Genomic DNA, 17,905 nt, shown 5'->3' with positions numbered 1-17,905 from the left:
GATTACTAAACACTAGTGCAGAGACAGGAACAAGGCCGTGTTCTGTTATTCAAGTGTTGAGAAGAGAGGTTCTGACACAAGTAAGGCATGGTTTGGAAAGCTGTGGATTATGATGTTTAAAACAGCTTTTAGAATATGGATATTGTTCTGTAAGCTGTGTTTGGGTTTGAGTCCTGTAGGTTGGTGCTGCTCCATGGAGAGCTGGCTGGTCGTGCAGTGCTGATTCTTCCCTTTGTTTTTCTCTGGCAAATTTCATTAAGGGAAGCAAAGATTAAATTACTTTTCTAATGCATTTTTTTTAAAGTAAGTAATTGGTAATGTTGTTATGGGGATAAAATGGTAACCATAGGACAATATTTCAATTAAAATGCCCTCATCTTGGGTAAGTGTGAGAAACTCTATTCTCAAAAAGCAGTGTGAACATAGAGGTATATGGAGTCCAAATTCCTGTTGTTAAGCAGTTATTATGAAAGATTGTTTACGTAAAGATTTTCTCTGAAGGAGCCAAAAACTTTAGGTGGGGCAGAAGCACCACCTATTATTATGTTACCTGGTGCTCACTATGACATACTCCTCGTTTCACTTGGTTATTGCTTGCCAGATTTTAATTATTTGGGTTGAAATTTCCCCTGGTAGCTGTCTTTCATAGTCTTGACTTTGTGGGTACTGTTGAGGAGAGAAAGGCTCTGCCAATGTAATTCCATCTTTTCTAGAAATTGGGCTAAAATATCTTCTTGTGTTCATGATAAATTAGAAAAGAAATAATCTAATGACCTATAGTGCTGTTTTGTGAGAAATTGAGATGTGTTGCTGTATAATGTTTCTGCCAAGGATGTACGTGTGACCAACCTTGTGCAAATCTTCTCAGTGTTGGTCAAATCAGCATTAAGTACCAATGTAAAAGATAATCCCTGCAGTGAACATGCTTCAGCCTCAGCTAAACAGGATTTCTCTGTAATTTGAAGGCTGGGGCTCCAGCATTCCTCTCTGGTGTGATTTTGGATAAAAATGAGAGCACAGAAAATTTCCTTTCTGTTCTCCTGATACCAAGTTCCTCGTTCCTCCCAGCTCTACCTTCCTGCAGCACAGAGGAAGCAGCAGCTGGATTTAAACAGAAAGTGCAAAATGCAGATTTTTGCAGAATTATGTACAATAAATGGAGAGATGGGGGTGGTTGAATGAGGAGAAAGAGATTGAAAAATATTAGTATTCGAAAGAAATAGAAGGGAGGCTGTGCAGTGTGGGTACATATGATTTATTTTATAATGCTAATACAGTTGTTTGTTGGAATACAGTTTTGCTATCTGCATAAATTAGGAAGTGTTTCTGAAATGGAGTATATATGGGAATAGCAAAAAAGAAGAAGGCAAATCCTTCTTAAGCCCCATCTTTGCTACACTTCATTTTCTGTATTTGTAATCAATTTTCCCATGTTGTGATGTAGAGAAATGCTGGATACTCCCAAGTCACTCTGCAGACACCAGGGGCTGTGCACTGGTCATGTAAAAGGGCTGTACAGTACAGGCAGAGCCTAATGGGGAGAAATCACTTCTACATCTCTTAATGTGAATATAAGAAGTTTATAGAAACTTTTGCCTTGTGTGTTCTTATCTTAATTCTCTGTAAAACAGGAATATTGTCAGAACGATAAAGATATTTTCTTAATTCTTGTCAAGTGGTCGGTCGCAGTATTGTAGGCATTGTTGAAAAGTTAATGGAAACATTCAAATGCTGTCTTTTGAATAAGATTTGAGTAGCATGCAGTAAATAAGGCCTCAAACCCTGTGCTGAATTATTTCACTGGATGTCCATTAAGCAGCAGCTTCCGTTCTGCGCACTCATTTCACCAGGTAGCCCTTGGAAAATGTGCTCTGAGACTAACACAGTTACAGGCAATATCATAATAATGCAGGCACACAGGAGGCCAGCATAAGCTTGTACAGATGCTTTTGTCCTCACACAACCTCAGAGTATCGAACTTTACAACCCAGTATTTGTTCTGGGAAGTTAATGAATACAATATGTGTGTATATATTTGCTTTGTTTAAATAGGAACCTTGTATCTCTTGGCTGTGAATGGCTTTGAGACAGCACCAGCACGTCACATAGATGCAGTGCTTTGACTTGCCAGGTATTTATCTTAATTTCATCAAGACAGGTGATGTTTTCAGACAGCTGTGTGAAAAAGGATCTTTTAAAAGGCAGGATGTGAAAATTTAGGGATATGGTGGATGGGGTGGTTGCAAGTGCTGAGGCCATGAGTTATTTCTAGATTTTGAGCCAAAGATAGCCAGTCTGCCCATGTCTGAGTGTTGCTGCTGGCTGCACAGATTGTCCTTCTGCTGCGTTTCCAAAATGAAAATAAAAGAGATTAGTAAAGGTAATAAAGTGTTAATAATCACTTAATAGTCTGTACCGAAGTCATAACTGGCGTGCAAAAAAATGTGACTTGTTACTATCTGTGATGTATGTAAAGTGGTTTAAAGCCTGCAGAGGATCCAGATGCAGAAGGCATTTGCTCAATCTCAATTGCCTCTGTCCTTATGTGAGTGATAAAGCACCCACAGGCTCTTGTTCCTTTTTCAGTAAACGTGGTTGTGTTTATTCTGTACTTTAGGTTTACAGGATCAGACTCAAAGCTTCATTGATGTGCCAAGGAACACTTGCCCTCCTCATTTATGGTGCTGTCTCTGATTTTTGGATGGGGAAGGACAGGCTAAGCATTTAGGGGTCAGGGGCACCATGAACCTCTTCTTTCCCCTTTTTCCCTTCCCAAACAGGCATATCGTGTTCCTCAGAGGCCTTGGAGCAGGATTCTTGCTGCTGTTATGCTATAGAATAAAACCTTGAAATGCGCCTGCCTCATTCTGTATGCTCCATTTCAGATTTAACATCATTTTTGGAATTGAAAGTAGGGTCATTTTGCCTGGAGTTGTACAACATTAGCTAAAGTAATTCAGTTACTTCAGAAAACTGATTAGATTGTCCTCTCTCAAGGGTGGAGGCTTTTGTATTTGTTCTGTAAGGTGTGCAGTGCATTTCTGAGAACTCCTTAACTGCTATTACGGAGTTCAGCCATAATTGCAATAAATGAGTGCATGAGATCTCTGCTGTTACATTTTTCTTAAAAGAAAAAAAAGCCCAAAGCACCTTTCATATAATTCTTTCTTGCACCCTGTGTATGAAAGATGCACCATCTTTTTCCTCTCTGTTACGTTGGCACAGTGCACTGTCGTTATCTACTCTCATTTTATTAAATGATTTTTTAGACTGAGATTATTTGTGATGTGTGTGTCATGACACTGGGAAAGTGCATTTTTTTTTCTGTATGTCTCTGTAAGTAATTTCTGTATTTTGTGCAGCTCTATTTTATTCCATCCTGGAGGCTTCAATAAATGGGGTTTGGGTTTTTACTTAATTTTTTTTGTCTCAAGGCAAAGACTGGGTTATTTTACCACAATAGGTAAGGAAAATAAATGGATATTTAATTTCATTTTACTGATCTAAAGGTATTTTAGTGGTATTTGGTAATAATACAAAACCAATTGACATGTAGAGATGCGGGCATGCCTTGAGATAGGATCACAGGAGATGCCAGAGCAACTCTGTAATATAATTCAATAGTGGACAGATGTACTATTCCCTATTTTAGTGTGTGGACTGACAAATGCAGTTTGTTTGCAGAGTTTTGATAGTTGAATTCCAGTGGCCTATGATTTTTAACTGTAGTGTTGGCATGTTCACAGTAGCTAACTTTTTTATTGTGTCACATTCAATATATTAAATCAGATTAAACCCCGGATCTTTCCATACCTGTATAAACTAAAGTATCTTGTCACCTTTTTCTTGATAATTTTGAGTGAAACTATTAATCACAGGGATTGCAGCCATACCAACTTTTTGAATTCCCAAATATTTCTCGGATATATGATGGAAATAACAAATTTTTGATGCGTGAATTGCTTACATCTCAGTTTACCAGTAACAACTTTTGAGAAAGGGATGGGATGTGCACTGCTTGCGTCTGAAGTCTAAAAAGTTTGGAAACTCTGCTTTAGTGAAGCCTGGAGAATGTTGGATGGATCCTGGAGCAGTTAAAGTGATGAATGCAGCCTGTGGCATTGACTGTTATGGGCAAGAAAAATAAATAAGACTTTTCTTTCAGTGGTGAGTGACACTTTGCTACAGCTCTTGATGGTAAATGGCAGCACGTGGCAGTAATTGATGGGGTAACTGATGTCCTGGTATCAATAAGAGGCTGAGTTATAACTTAACCTTTCCCTGGGACTGTTATCTGTCTTGTTACACATTTTTCATGAAACCTGCAGCATCTTCAAGACCCTTCAGACTTCTGGGAAATTCAGTTCCAATTGACTTGAAGCTCAGAAGTTACTGAGGAAAGACTGAGCAACCAGCCTCATAAATAAATCTAGTAGGTCTCTTCTTGCTCTTAAAAGGAATTCTGGGAAGTTGTCAAATCAGCTGTCTTTTCTTGAATATTGCCTGAATTTATTACACATTTAAAACTTCTCTCCAGTGTGGTGGCCAGCCTTTCCAGTCTGAGAAATGGGCTGGAGAATCCCAAAGGAGTGAAAACAGAGTGCTTGCATTTGTGTAGAGAGGGGCAGGATGAGTGCAATTCCTGCCCTGCTCTCTCTGGGAGCCTGTGCCAGCTTGACTGCAATGGGCAATGGAAGGGCAAATCCATCTCCTGCTTTCCTTTCCCGCAGGAGGACACGGCTGAACGGCCTTGGCAAGGAATATTTTGTGCTTATTTCCCTCAGCAGAACAGTTTGAAGGGTTGTGGATTGTAATGGGAGGCAGCTGGAGAGGCTCTTCCCCTGCATGTTCCCCATGGCAATGGGTCTCATTCATTTGCTTCACTCTGCGATTCCCAGGATGTGGCTCTTGAAGTAAATTCAATTGACAGTAAATCCCTACCAGTCTCACTGTAGGACTGCAAGTTGAACATCATTGCTTTAGCATAAATCTTTACAAGAGATGTTAATGTTTGGTTAAAATATGCAAATATTTACTGACTTGTCTACTGTTTGTCAGCTTGGCATGCGAGACCTTGGATCTGATCCTTCTGTCTTGGCAGACATTGGGAATTTTGCCAGTAGCATTAATAGGAACAGCATTGTGCCCTCTAATCTGTTTGTTTATGAAGTACAGCGAGAGTTATCTGGCTAGATGCTTTACAGTGAATTGAAAAAGCATCTGTTTGAAATTTTTTGAGGAACCATCACATGCTTAACTTGTTATTATCTTAGTGTATGGACCCTTTGATTCCATGAAACACATCAGTGAGACGTGGAGCATGGAAGTGCACAGTTATGAGTTAAACTGCTGTGAAACGCTGGAATTTTAGTTCATGATGTTCTCTCCTCCTACATCGATTTTAATTTGAAGTTGGACTCATCAGACTGTGGAGTAGTTCTTCAGAGCCTCCTGTGCACCAAGCAGGCGTAGTGTTTACTTGGAAATAAATGACTGTGTGGATCACGTTGTTTATCACTCTTCCTCCTCAAGCTGTCCCTTCTGTCTTTCCCAGCCCCTCTGCAGCTCTGGAGGGGAAATCTGCAGCTTTATTTGGAGATTGGATTTTAGTTACTCTTTTCATGTTTGCTTACAAAACCCCTTTGGCAAGAAGGTGGAATACTCATTAGGAATGTTGAGCCTGAAAATCATTAGTTGTAGGAAAAAAAAAAAAGTCATGGTTCGTTGTAAAGGCCACCAATGTTTAATTATATCAGTTGGAACTAAACAGGTCTTTGAAATAATATTTTGTGGAAGATAAGCTGAGTACTTGGCTTTCAAGGAAAGGCAAGTTCAATAAGTTCTACTTAAGTGCAGGCGTTTTTTGAGGTACAAAGTATGAGGCCAGATTATATATTTATATATATAATTTCTTAGGTATGTCCGCCTATTTTAGATATGCGACTTTAGGTATTGGGAATATGCCTCTTTACTGGGTTCTTCAATATTTTGAAGATGTTTTTTGAAAGATCTGTAGAACTGAAAATAAATTTCTTTTACCAAGTACCTTCACTCCTTGGCTGTTAATGATTCCATGAATACTTTAAATTTGGAAAAGACCTTGAATGTTGAGTGCAGTCTTCAACCAAATACTACTGTGCCAACTGAACTATATTGTGAAGTGGGTAAGTTAGGTACTTCAGCAAACTGGATTTTAAGAAATGGTGATTGTAATTCACTTTGACAAGTCTCAATTGGTGATTTAGGGTAGCAGAACTAGGAAAAAAAGTTTCTGAAGTCAGCAGGAAAAGTCAGGTGTCTCCAAGGAAGTCTAGAGCACTTGGATTGGATCCACTGAAGTGGATGGCACAAATACCTAATAAATGTGCATGTTTGGTCTGCATGTGTGGCTATAGATGGGATTGAAATGAAATCTGGGAGCCTGAGTGCATCATTTTCCGTATGTTGACCACATTATGGTTTGTTATGATTTGATTTTTTTCCAAACAAATGACACTGTGGTGGCTCCTATCAGTGTGTCCTGTGCACTGTGATTTCAGTGGAATTTTTACACTCTGAAATATCAATATAATATCAATATAAATTGGTGTGACTCAGTTTAGCCAGTTATCCAACAGTTTGGTCCTTACTGTTCTTGCTTCCAGTTAATTCACAGTATTTTGCTCAGGGTCAGTTATGTCCTCTGAAGTGCTCTGGAGTCTTCAAATTGGCTGAAGAAATCATGTGGGCATTGCTGTGTGTGTAAAATCCAGCTTTTGAAACAGATGAGTTCTGTATTTCTCCAACCAGTCAGCACAAGGCAATTGATAAGGAACATCTTTGTCTTTTCCGTGGTGCCTTGTTGGAGGAGAAGGGCTTTAAATCCGTCAGCTGTGCTGGCCAGGTCACTTCGGATGGGATCTGTGTTTAATCAGCTCTTTGGGAATAAACACACAGAAGCTCTGCTCAGCCTTTTGGTCAAAGGAATTTTGGTTATATGTCAGCCAGGAAGTGAGGAAATCAAAAGTACAGCAGAGTTCATGGAGTCCTCTGTTTTCAGTCCCTTAGGAGGAAAACAGAATGTACATGAGAAAAACATCAATTAACTGTTGTGTCACTGAGGAAGCAGATCCTAGATTTGTGAAATACAGTGGCCTAAAATGGTAGTGCAGTGGAAACCAGTGCAATTTTTAGTTATATCTAGAAAAGATCATTACATACACAGCTTAAGAATACCTAACATTTATGTAATTGAAAATATGTGCTTAAGTGATCCAGCGGAATCTTTAATAGAATTACCTCATGAATGAATTTACTCATATGTATGGAAATGCAAAACCTACTTGCCTGTTCCTATTGTTTGAAAATGATGACTTATTTTTAGCAGAAAAAGAAATACCTGGATGAATGAGGTAATATTTTGTAAGGTTGTTATTAAGAAAGAGGCACACATCACAGATTTGTACCAAGATAACTGCAAAATATTCATGCTTATGTTCCTTAATTTTAGCGATTTTTTTGTTGTTGTATATGAGAAATTTTTATATTACTGTTGTAAAAGGAAAGCTGTTTTAAGTCTTGAAAGATCAGTATTCCTTTATGTAATTATTTTGATACTGAATGGAAACTTAAGAATAGAAGAGAACATATAGGACAACACATTATGTTGTACAATATATGAAAAGACTTTACATTTCTTCAGAATGTTGTCTGAGGCATGTGTTAATGGGAAAAGTGGGATAATGGGGTTTTTTTTCATATGAGGAAAATGCATTTATTTGACTTTAAATTCTTGAAGTTATTTTACCTTTGGTTGAAAATCTGAAAATACCAAGTATAAGGCAGCTTTTAACAGTGAATTTTTAACGTGGACTAAAAGTAGTTATTTGAGACAATTGTAATAGTTGATCTCTAATTACAAATATTGACAATATGCTGCTTGCTAAAAGCAAAAATGAGAACTCTTAAGATTTTTCCTCTTTCAGTTATCAGAACCCATTTTTGTGAAGTCAGCTTTAATGTACAGTGTCTCTAGGGATGTGTGTCATAATTTAAATATGTCAATGAAGGGAGAGTGTGGACAGAGATTGTAGAAGTGCTTTGCTCTTCTGCTGGCGGTTCAGATGTGGATAACCATTTGTATTAATTTATTGGCAGATAATGTCTGTCTGTGAATAGATTTTTGTAATAACTGTCTCAGTCCCCCCCCCAATATCTATTTTAAAATTATTTAAGAAGTTCTGCACAAAGTTGTTGGTGTGGCAGGGGTATCTGGACTTTCTCAGCAATAAAAGCAGCTAAACCAGCAGAAGGAAGAGACAGGGGTTGGTTTGCTGTTGACCCCTGGTCTTTCCTGTCCTTCCCTGTCCATCCTTGTTGTGCTTCACGCAGGGGAAACATCTCCTCCTCCCCAGTGTAGGTGAGAAGTGCTTGGAGGAGAATCAGAGACAGCACCCAGGGGATGAGCTGTGCTCCTTCCAAAGCAAAGGTCGTATTGCCATTGAAGACCCACAAGCCTCTGCTTAAATCCATGCTGACTTTAACATTTGAAACCCCTACTTACATCCTTAAAATCAGCCGTGGGCTTGAAGTACCTTCTTGAATTAGAATCGAAACCGAGAGCTGGGAACGATGGAGAAAGCCTGGGAAGAAATCAGCTAGTGAGAAGCTTGGTTTAGGAAATGTGACTGGCATAGCACGAGGGGGATGTGATACAGCACCTTGAGATGGGAATGGAAGTTGGTTGGCAAGTTGTCAGTGCCATTCCACAGCTAACCAACGTTTTATCGTCCCCTCTGCCCCCGCTCTAGGATTTCTGTCCCTGAGTCATGGCAGACAGAAGACCAGAGAAGGCATGTGAACAAGCATGTGAATCCCTTAAGCAGCAGGATTATGAAGTGGCAGTGAAGCATTGCACAGAGGCTCTCCTTTCCCTCAGCCAGTACCCCCCAGCTCACCTCCCGGAGCCCTGCCAGGCAGAACTCGACCGCATCAAAATCGAGACTCTTCTGTATAGAATTGCTTCCTTTTTACAACTTGTGAGTGTGACTCTTTATAGTATCTAGTGAACTGGAAAGAAAAGTCAAATATCTTGTATTGTCAAGATTTAAATACTACTCAGAATTTTTGGCATGTTGCTCTGCCCACAGAATCCCTCTTGCTGTTGTAGCATCCATGAGGCTTCTGTCTTGTAGCTCTTCCTGATCCATTTATTTTTCAGGATTGGAACCTCTTGGTTTGGGTCTCAATCACAGTTTTCTACACAAATAAGGAAAAATACTTTAAACATTTAAAATATATATGTATATTCCAGGAAGGCAGAATAGCTGAGTTTAGGGTACATATGCTGAATTACATACCAAATTACCTTATCTTCTAAGAGCATGAAATTAAAGTTTCCGCCAATAAAAACAATCAAGAAACAAAGTTAAGAAATGCCAGAATCTGGGTAGCTGGTTCATACCTGCTTCAGCTTTATTTCCATAGGTCTAAAATTAGTATTTTAAGTCTTAATCCTAGCTCTCCAGGGCGAGGCTAGAGCATATCTGGTGAAAGATGTAACTTTTAGACTCTGGCAAATATTTAGTGGAAAGGTGAAAATGGGTCTTGTAAAGGTTTATAAAGGCAAAGCAAGAGGCATAACCCTGAATTACAGGTGACCCCATTGCCAAAGTTGTGTCCTTCCTTTAGAGCATCAGAACTACAGTTTCTTAAAGGAAAGGACATTTCAGTGCTTAAGAATAAACCTGCACCCTGCCTTTTCTTACCTCTCTGAAGTGCTATTACAGATTTACAGCAGCTTTGTCCACTCCCAATCTCCATGTGTTCAGTAGGAGCAGTTTCATCCCAGGTGGAAAAAGTTTGGCCAAGTCACAAGACTTTGCTGGGCAGCTTTAAGACAAATCTTGCCCATCTGATTAAGGGAGTGATTTTAAGCATTCTTCAAATAAATAGCTGGATTGCTATTTATATTGCTATTTATTCAGTGTGCAAAATAAGAATTGGGAAACCTCTTAAATGAAGAAGTTACCTCTGTTATGGCTCCTCATGGGAAGAGATTCACAAATATGAGAGGTTGGTTTTTCTAACAGAAGTTGTGTTACCACAGACTTGACCTCTCAAAATGATTTCTGTAAGCCAGTGTGCAGATTGGTGCTTGGATTATTTAATACAATTCTGACATCACTCATTAAAAATTCTCTGAGGCACCTATCTGGATGTTCATCATAGTGATATTATTGCAGTGAGTCTGCAGGGACTTTGGAAAAATACTTGAGATCAAAACTTCTCTATTAAAGACTTGAATTATACACATATGTAAAGTCTTAAAAGAGGAAAACAATCTAAGTTTTCCTTCTTGTTTTACTAAACAAAATAATCTTTAAAATCACTGCTGAAAAGACAGAATAAAATAATGTGCATAGCTTAAAATTTCAACATAACTGTTTTAGTGCAAGATTAAAAATCAAACAGCTTCTTGAAAGTTGTTTGACATTTTTTCCTAGGTGTTGTGAGCCACCCACAAACATATAACACACACACCTTTTCCCATTTAGGCTCCTTATTTAAAATGTCCATGTGCTGAGAATTTGAGAAAAAGTCAGCATTTTTAGAATTAATTCTATTATAATTGACATGAGACTTACGTTCTTGACATGTTCCACCCAAGAAAACACAAGGTAATGGTTTCTAAAAAGTTTTTAAAAACCTGTAATTCAAGCATGTAGTTGTTTATTCTAACTGGAGTAATGCTATTTTTAAACTTTTCATGTTTTACCTTTCAGAAAAAGTATGGGCAAGCAGATGAAGACTGTAGGCATGGTATGCTTATTTCTTTTTTTATTACATAGTGTTATGAATTGCAGTCAGTTGTCTGAATTTTTAAAACTGATGCCCAGATTTGGTAGTTTGCTAACAATGTTTTTTTCCCTATTTAAAATTGTGTCTGCTTTATAGTACTTTTTCTGCTTTTTTCCCCCCTCCCCCCTTTTTTTTCCTTAAAGAGAGATCTCACTATTTTTCACCTCTTACTCAAGTACCAGGACTCAAATACAAGTCTTGGGCTCAGTGGTGCTATTTGGCTAATTGTTATTTTAGTGCACAAATGTAGGGAGAGTTGATGATTTCAGGATTCTCACAAAGATAAAAACACAAAGCTGATTGTTCCGCCTTTCTTCCCAGGGGCATGGTGGATATTTTGGTTTGCATTTGGGACTTAGTTCAGAGAAAATCAAGATGATGCACATTTGCTAAAGCTTCCAAATGTGCCTTTGTCACATTGAAGTCGAGCCTTTCGTGTGCCTTGTTCAGTTTGGGTATTTGTGAAGGAATTCACCATCTTTCCTAATGCTCTGTTGTTCATCTGTAATGCAAATTATTCAGAAGTCACTGAGAACTCTCTGAGTTTGTAAAGTGTTGGAGCAGAGTTTATCAGTTAGATTTAGAAAGAAAAAGGGGGTACATCCCACCTTTTGGTTTTAATTCTTTAACCACTCCTGAATGTTAAAGGAACTTTTTCAGGTCACAGTTTTGTTATACAGTCTGTGATCTATTCTTCTGACATTCCTATGCTAGCAATGATAATCTTTAAATTGTTATTTTCTGGGTTTGTGGATTTTATGTTGTTTTGGGATTTTTTTAATGTGTTTGTCTTCACTGATAGTCAAATCATAGTTTGGAGAATTTGTGAGGCTCTGCAACCTGCTTGTAAAGGTCCATAAAAATTGACTAAGGAAAATAAAGTTGCTTTCCCTAGGTGTAAAATTAAAGTTTAATACATTAAAAGAGTCTGATTGTCGCTTAATCAATACCATTCTTGAAATAGTCTGAAATTTAAAAAAAAAAATCTTTTACCTTATTGATGTATGCTATAGGGATGTAATATTCTAATTTCAGAGTTGTCTTTCATGATGGCAAATAAAAGTGAGAGACATATGGAAAGCTGAATGCTGGTTAAAGGGGATGGGAGGGAGAATGCAGTTTTTAATGAACAGTGTTCTCATCCATGGGTTTGTCATAGGGGACAGGGGTGGCTTTCATCTGTGGAACTTTTTCTTGGTGTGTGTGTCAGTTATCAGTATCTCAAAGGAACTGTCATGGTAACTGCTTGTCATCTCTCACTGGGCAGGCAGAGAAGGGGGTGGAATAGGACCGTTGATCTCTGGCTTCTTTTTAAAAATTAAGTAGAAAAAACAACCTTTAAATGTATATTAGTTAGCAAAGAAATAGCATCCAGATTAATGTTAATTTACTTCATTCATGCCAGCATATTCTGCACGTATTATTTTCCAGATCTAAAACCGAAGACATTTTTGAACTTACTAATGCCATATTTATGTATGTATATAAAAATGTTGTGTATGTGTTTATATATATATACACACATACACCATATTTTAATGACTAAAGGAATGAATGATTGGCTGTGGTTCTCTATGATGTGTGGTTATCAATTATAGCCCAGCACATGACATTTAGAGTATTTCCATGTATGATCCCAGAAGGGCTTAGTTTTGGTTTTATGTTTGAATTATTGTTGGGAAGAAACAACCTTAGCATGGACTACTTGATACTCACAATCCTTGATACTCACAGGCTTTTTATGATGGGCAAAGCTTTATTCAAGCTGCTGTTCTGCCTTTTTACAAGACTTGACATGTTGCACAGCTATGATGGTTTTATTTGAACCTGAATGATCAGTATATTCTGAAACAGCTGGAGAAATACATGTTCTTTATAGTGTGCTGCTTGCAGTGTTACAGGGAATGGTGATGACTTAAAATCTGTTAAATTATTCCACCAGTCTTTCAGAAGAGAGAGTGGTTAATGTGCTGCAACTTTTTATGTGCAACTGTGTGTTTTAGCTTGGTGATACCATGCAGATAGTGACATGATATATAATAATTGGAGATTTAATCACTGAGATTAAAATAGCAAACTGTCAGACATGTTAAAGCTATTTTTGGTGCTTCTGCTTCTGATTTGGGAAGTAAGTTCTATTTTTGGCAATGTAGTCTGTACTATCAGAGTGGTGAATTCAGACTGATCTTTGAGGCACTTCATAAAAACAGATTTAGTTACCATTGCAGTTTGAAGAGATGCCTTGTTGTTTTTATTTCAGTGTTTTGTGGGGCTGTTTATTTATTGAGTCTTTCATGCAATTTCTGTTAACGAAGTGAACGTCTGTTGAGTGAGGAGTTTTGATTTATTATTCTAAAATGTAATCCTGAAGTTGTGGTGAATGTGAAATTCCTGTCAGCACTAAGAGGGGCTGTTTGCATCTGTATGAGTAGCAGTATAAACACAGATGTTGATGTTGCCTGCAATAACAGTTATTTTATAATTCCTTAATTTTAAACAACTGTCCAGCCTTCTTTTCAATTGACACGCTTAGCTTGCTAAGCTTTTTAGTCACTCTGGCATTTCTGGACAGGTAATACGTGTGATTCAGTGTTGTTGCAGCTTGTCTGGAGCACGTCTGTATGGTGAAATAAATCCTGTCCCTGCTGGAAGTGTTCACAGAGTGTCTGTGTGGCACTGCTTGCTGCTGATCCTGTGCTAGGGAACATTCAGAAAGTTTTCTGTTTCAGGGAGCCTGTAAATGTCTGGGCTCAGACAATCGTTCCTATATGCCACACTTAGCTGTGTAAGTGAATAAAAGCCCTTTTAGAGGAGCAGGAATTGCCCATGAGGAGGTTGGCTATTTTTGGAAACGCCAGGGCATGTGTTTTGTGAGCATGAATGAATCTTCCTGAGCATGTTTGTGTTACTGAGAGGTTGTTGGTTGCTATTTCTTTTTTACCCTTTCTGTGAGAGGAGGTCCTTTGTGTCTGTGTCAAGATATTTGAATTTACCCTTCCCATGTTTAATTTATATCTATTTTAGCATGTAAACATGACAACCTTTTTTGAGCTCATGTGCGACATTTATTAGCTGGTGGGAGACAAGCTTCAAGTTAATATTAGACAACAGCACATGATACTTAATTTACATCCAACAAGCCACGGATTTAACCTGAGCTTCAGACTTTTTTTTGTTAAGGGGAAAGGAAAATTGTGTATTTGACTTAAAAGGGAGGAGTGCTGAGGGTAATGGTGGCTGGTTTGTGTTGCAGTGCTGGGAGAGGGGCTGGCCAAGGGCGATGGATCTCTCCGGGCAGTGCTCTGCTGCATGCATCTCAAAGGGAAGCTGCAAATTGTGTCTAATGTTCTTTCCAAATCACTGATGGGGGAATCACTGGTAAGTGGGTTTGCTGCAATCTACGTGGTTTAAAAAAACAGTTTTATATTTCCTTCTTGTAAGAAATCTGTTTAATAACAAACTTCCGACATATGCTTCACTGGCTGGTTGCAATCAAAATGATTTGTGTGGAAAAAATAAATCTATGGGCACACATATATCATCAGGATGCCAGGTTGTTGCATAACCAGTGTTTCAGAGTTGTTATGATTCTGAAAAGTTTTTTCATTGTTGGCCCTGAATCCTCAGGGAATGTAAAATAAATTTGCATATTTGTGCGATTGACAGGAATAATACCAATCTCAAACTTCTGCTTGCTTATTCTAAATTGTACCTGACCCCATTTTGTATGGACTTCAGGAATTCTATCCATTAAAGCAGAAAAAATATTGATTGGACTTTTAACTGACTGGCCCATTATAAGTTGTAAGACATCATAAAAGGCTTTTCAGGAAAAGAAAAAAAATCTTTGCATTTCAAGATGAAGATAAAGGTTTGAATTCAAAGGTTCTATTTTACCCTTGAACTGTTAAAACTTATAAAGATGCTTTTAACCCCAGACATGTAAGTAACTTCTGACTTTTATGTGACTACTTATCTGGGGAAATTAGCGACACATGTAAGTCTCTAAAGAATAATGTCCTTTTAATTTCTGTAATCTGGATTAAACAGGCAGTTTAATCAGCATGGACTGCTGGTTTTAATACACCCAGAAACATGGTCATGGACTGAGGGGAACGTGTGACATCAGAAACCTGCAGGAGAACCTCTCACCTTGAGATTGGATCCTGTCTCCTGTATCTTGGTGCTTAACTGAATCAGTAGATTGTTTTTGAGAGTTCTGTTTGTCTGTCTGCTCTGTATCCTGAATTCCCTTCCCCCCAGGCCTCTGGCTATTTTTACATAAAGAAAAGTTTTTTTTTTTCTTTGTTTAGCTGTTTTCTAATGAAAAAATGTTTCATTGAAAAATTCCTGGTGAGGTTGAAGGAAACTTGCCTTGAGGAAAAATTAGTAAAATAGTCTTATTGCAGGGAATGTGGAGTGCCCTTGTTTTGAGCTGTTGTTGTGCAAATAAAGGTACCTTTGTATAGAGTTCCAGAGTGTCATCCCAAAGCAGGGTTTGAGAGGTTTTTACAAGCTTTAGATTGTTAGACACAGTTGTTTTCAGTAGGAATATTAAAATCAGCAGCTGATTTACTGACTGTGCCATTGTCTGAAAGAAGAAGTGAAACAAAGTTTTGGAATGAATTTATTGAAGAGTTGGAATCCATCCAGTTTCCTCCCCAGTGGCTAAAGAGAATGAGTCTTGGTAACATTTTTTTACTCTAACGCATTTAAGCTCAACAAGTTCAATTTTCAGCCTTCTGCTAAAAAAGTGAAAAATCATTTTGGAAAAAGCTTAAGTGTGAGGATTGTTAAGTATATAAGTTTTCAGCAAAGAGTAATTTTTCCTGATTAGTAGCACAGTCAGAATGTGGAGAAGTCTAACAAATGTAGTAGCACTTAATTAAATTTCTGCAAGAGATTATTGAAATAAACCCCACAGGTCTGGATTCCTTTAATCAAAGTTTTGATTTAGGAGAGTGTGAAATTGTTACAAATACCTATGTTTTTAACATAAATTCAGTTTTGAAAGATTTTTACTTCAGTGTACTTGACTATGCAGTTAGTCACATGGCTAATCTTTGCTTTTGAGGGAAAACTCCCAAAATTACACAGCCTACATCAGAGCAGGAAGAGTTATGAGGCTGCAGAAATTAGTGATCTGTAAAGTAGATCCTTAAAAAGAAATGAATCCATCACTGCAACAGCAATGAAAGATTGTCATATTAATTCTTCAGAGCTGAAGCATTGCAGTAACCACGGTATATTTTTTCCTCAAGTTCTTCTAAATATGGTGCTTCCCTGAATTGTCCTGTATTGATACTTACTGTAAGTCTAGTGCTGATTTTGGCCAGTGTAGAATTCCCTTTTTTACCACAATGTTTACTGAGATTTATTTAGTGTCATTTAAAATTGTTGTTGTAAGTCAAACTCATTTTTCCTTCTCCTAGTGTTGAGGGGGAAATGGACTTGGTTGCTGTGGTTTAATGCACATAATGAAGATTTCTGTGTTCAATAATTAATATTCTTTCTGCCCCCAGAACGGGATGGTAACTAAAGATCTCACACGACTGAAAACACTTCTTGCTGAAACAGAGGTAATAATGAAGATATTATTGGGAAAATAATGAGCAATACCTGAAGCAGCTTTCCATGTGTCCCAGGAGATCCAGGCTCACTGGGAACAGACTGGGTCAAAAATTGTTTCTGCTGATGTGTGGCTCTTTACTCACCAACATCTTCAGGAACTTTTCATCACAGTCTTGAAGGATGTATGAGAAAATAAAAAATGATGCTAATATGTTGTTGATTCCTGAAGTAGCTTGTAGAAAGAATTCCAAGCATTTAGATCTGCAGCATTTATATATTTATTTATTTATCTGTTGCATTTTTCTCTGTTGGAAATTAGTCTGAAGTAGTAGACATGACTTCAGAAATTTTTAAACAATATAAATACCTTCTCAGTCACCGTTTTTGCTTTTTTTTTGTACTAGAGGTCAAACTGTCATGTCTGCTGATGGAATTGTCCTCTCATTTTTTTCCTTATGCTTAGTTATTTATTTGAGTTTTTATTTTGATGTAGATTGAAAGCAGAAAGACTTACCAATCCAGTTTAGTTTTTGGTGTTTTAGAAATTCACTGCAGTCCATGTTAAGTTGATTGCTGGGTGGAATTTGATCTTGTAAAAATCTCTAAAAGTTTTTTCTAACCAGTTGACTCGGTGTTGCTGTCAGAATTCCTGTTATTATCAGGATCCCTGTTATCAGCAGGGTCTGTGACTGGAAGTAATTTCAACTTATGATTGATACTTTTTAATAGTTGTTCTAAACCCCATTTTGACAGCAGTTGATGAAATTGTTTTGTGTGCCTTTATAACTGTGGGTTTTTTATATAATTGTAGGCAGCTGGTAAAGTACCATCAGGATATCATGTAGAAGATTTAGAGGAAGGTATGTAACTCAATTTTAAAGCTACATAATTTCCTACTGAGAAGACTTGGATCCTGCTGAATGCTCTGTGCTGCATTGCAGGCAAAAAGCAAAAAAAGGGCCTTGACTGTTGTGATGAGCCCCAATGAGTAGAATTATCTCAGTGCTGACTGAATTTGGAGGCAGAAATTTCTGTTTATTGACCAGGGGGCTGTATCAGAGCCTGCTCCGTTCTGCGGACAGCTTGAAATTCTCCAGCATGACCTCTGAGTTTGTCATGGATTATAAATCAGTTTGGGAGGGGGGGTAATTTTGCTGTGTTCAGGCACACCTTAGGTTGATGCTTGGAGATGTGGGTCCCTAAGCAGCTGCTGTGTGACTGCAGAGCTGAGGAATAATCACGATTGTGTCCCGACAGGGTCGCAGGATGGGTGGCAATTCCGCCCCCCTCCCAGGGGCGTCACGAGCAGCGAGGAGTACACCCTCTGCAAAAGGTAAACTCTGCTTCACATTGACCCCTCCAAGGGAGGAGGGCTCCTCTTTCATTTACTGACAGACCCAGTAAGAGGCCAGCAAAGGGAAGGTGATTGTTGGAACAGTTGACCTGTTTGCAGGTTCTTGGAAGGGTCAGTTTATCCAGCAGCAGCTCAGCTTGT

The 17,905-nt window shown here is 38.1% G+C and overlaps 1 protein-coding gene across 3 annotated transcripts in view; it reads left to right on the top strand.

Annotated features, from left to right (window-relative positions):
• The window catches only part of HELZ (helicase with zinc finger), an 85,033-nt gene that overhangs the window by 7,455 nt on the left and 59,673 nt on the right, over nucleotides 1–17,905 (top strand). For 2 of the 3 annotated variants that reach the window (XM_063409068.1, XM_063409066.1), the window contains exons 2-7: nucleotides 8,790–9,017; nucleotides 10,764–10,800; nucleotides 14,093–14,217; nucleotides 16,362–16,418; nucleotides 17,222–17,270; nucleotides 17,668–17,743. In XM_063409068.1, the coding sequence (XP_063265138.1) occupies nucleotides 8,808–9,017; nucleotides 10,764–10,800; nucleotides 14,093–14,217; nucleotides 16,362–16,418; nucleotides 17,222–17,270; nucleotides 17,668–17,743 (554 nt within the window). In that variant the 5' untranslated portion in view covers nucleotides 8,790–8,807. The remainder of the gene's footprint in view (nucleotides 1–8,789; nucleotides 9,018–10,763; nucleotides 10,801–14,092; nucleotides 14,218–16,361; nucleotides 16,419–17,221; nucleotides 17,271–17,667; nucleotides 17,744–17,905) is intronic. The other variant, XM_063409069.1, reaches the window with a different exon arrangement.

The sequence above is a fragment of the Prinia subflava genome, chromosome 12 (assembly GCF_021018805.1).
Source record: "Prinia subflava isolate CZ2003 ecotype Zambia chromosome 12, Cam_Psub_1.2, whole genome shotgun sequence".
In the NCBI taxonomy this organism is placed as follows: domain Eukaryota; kingdom Metazoa; phylum Chordata; class Aves; order Passeriformes; family Cisticolidae; genus Prinia; species Prinia subflava.
This window is presented reverse-complemented; position numbering and strand designations above follow the sequence as displayed.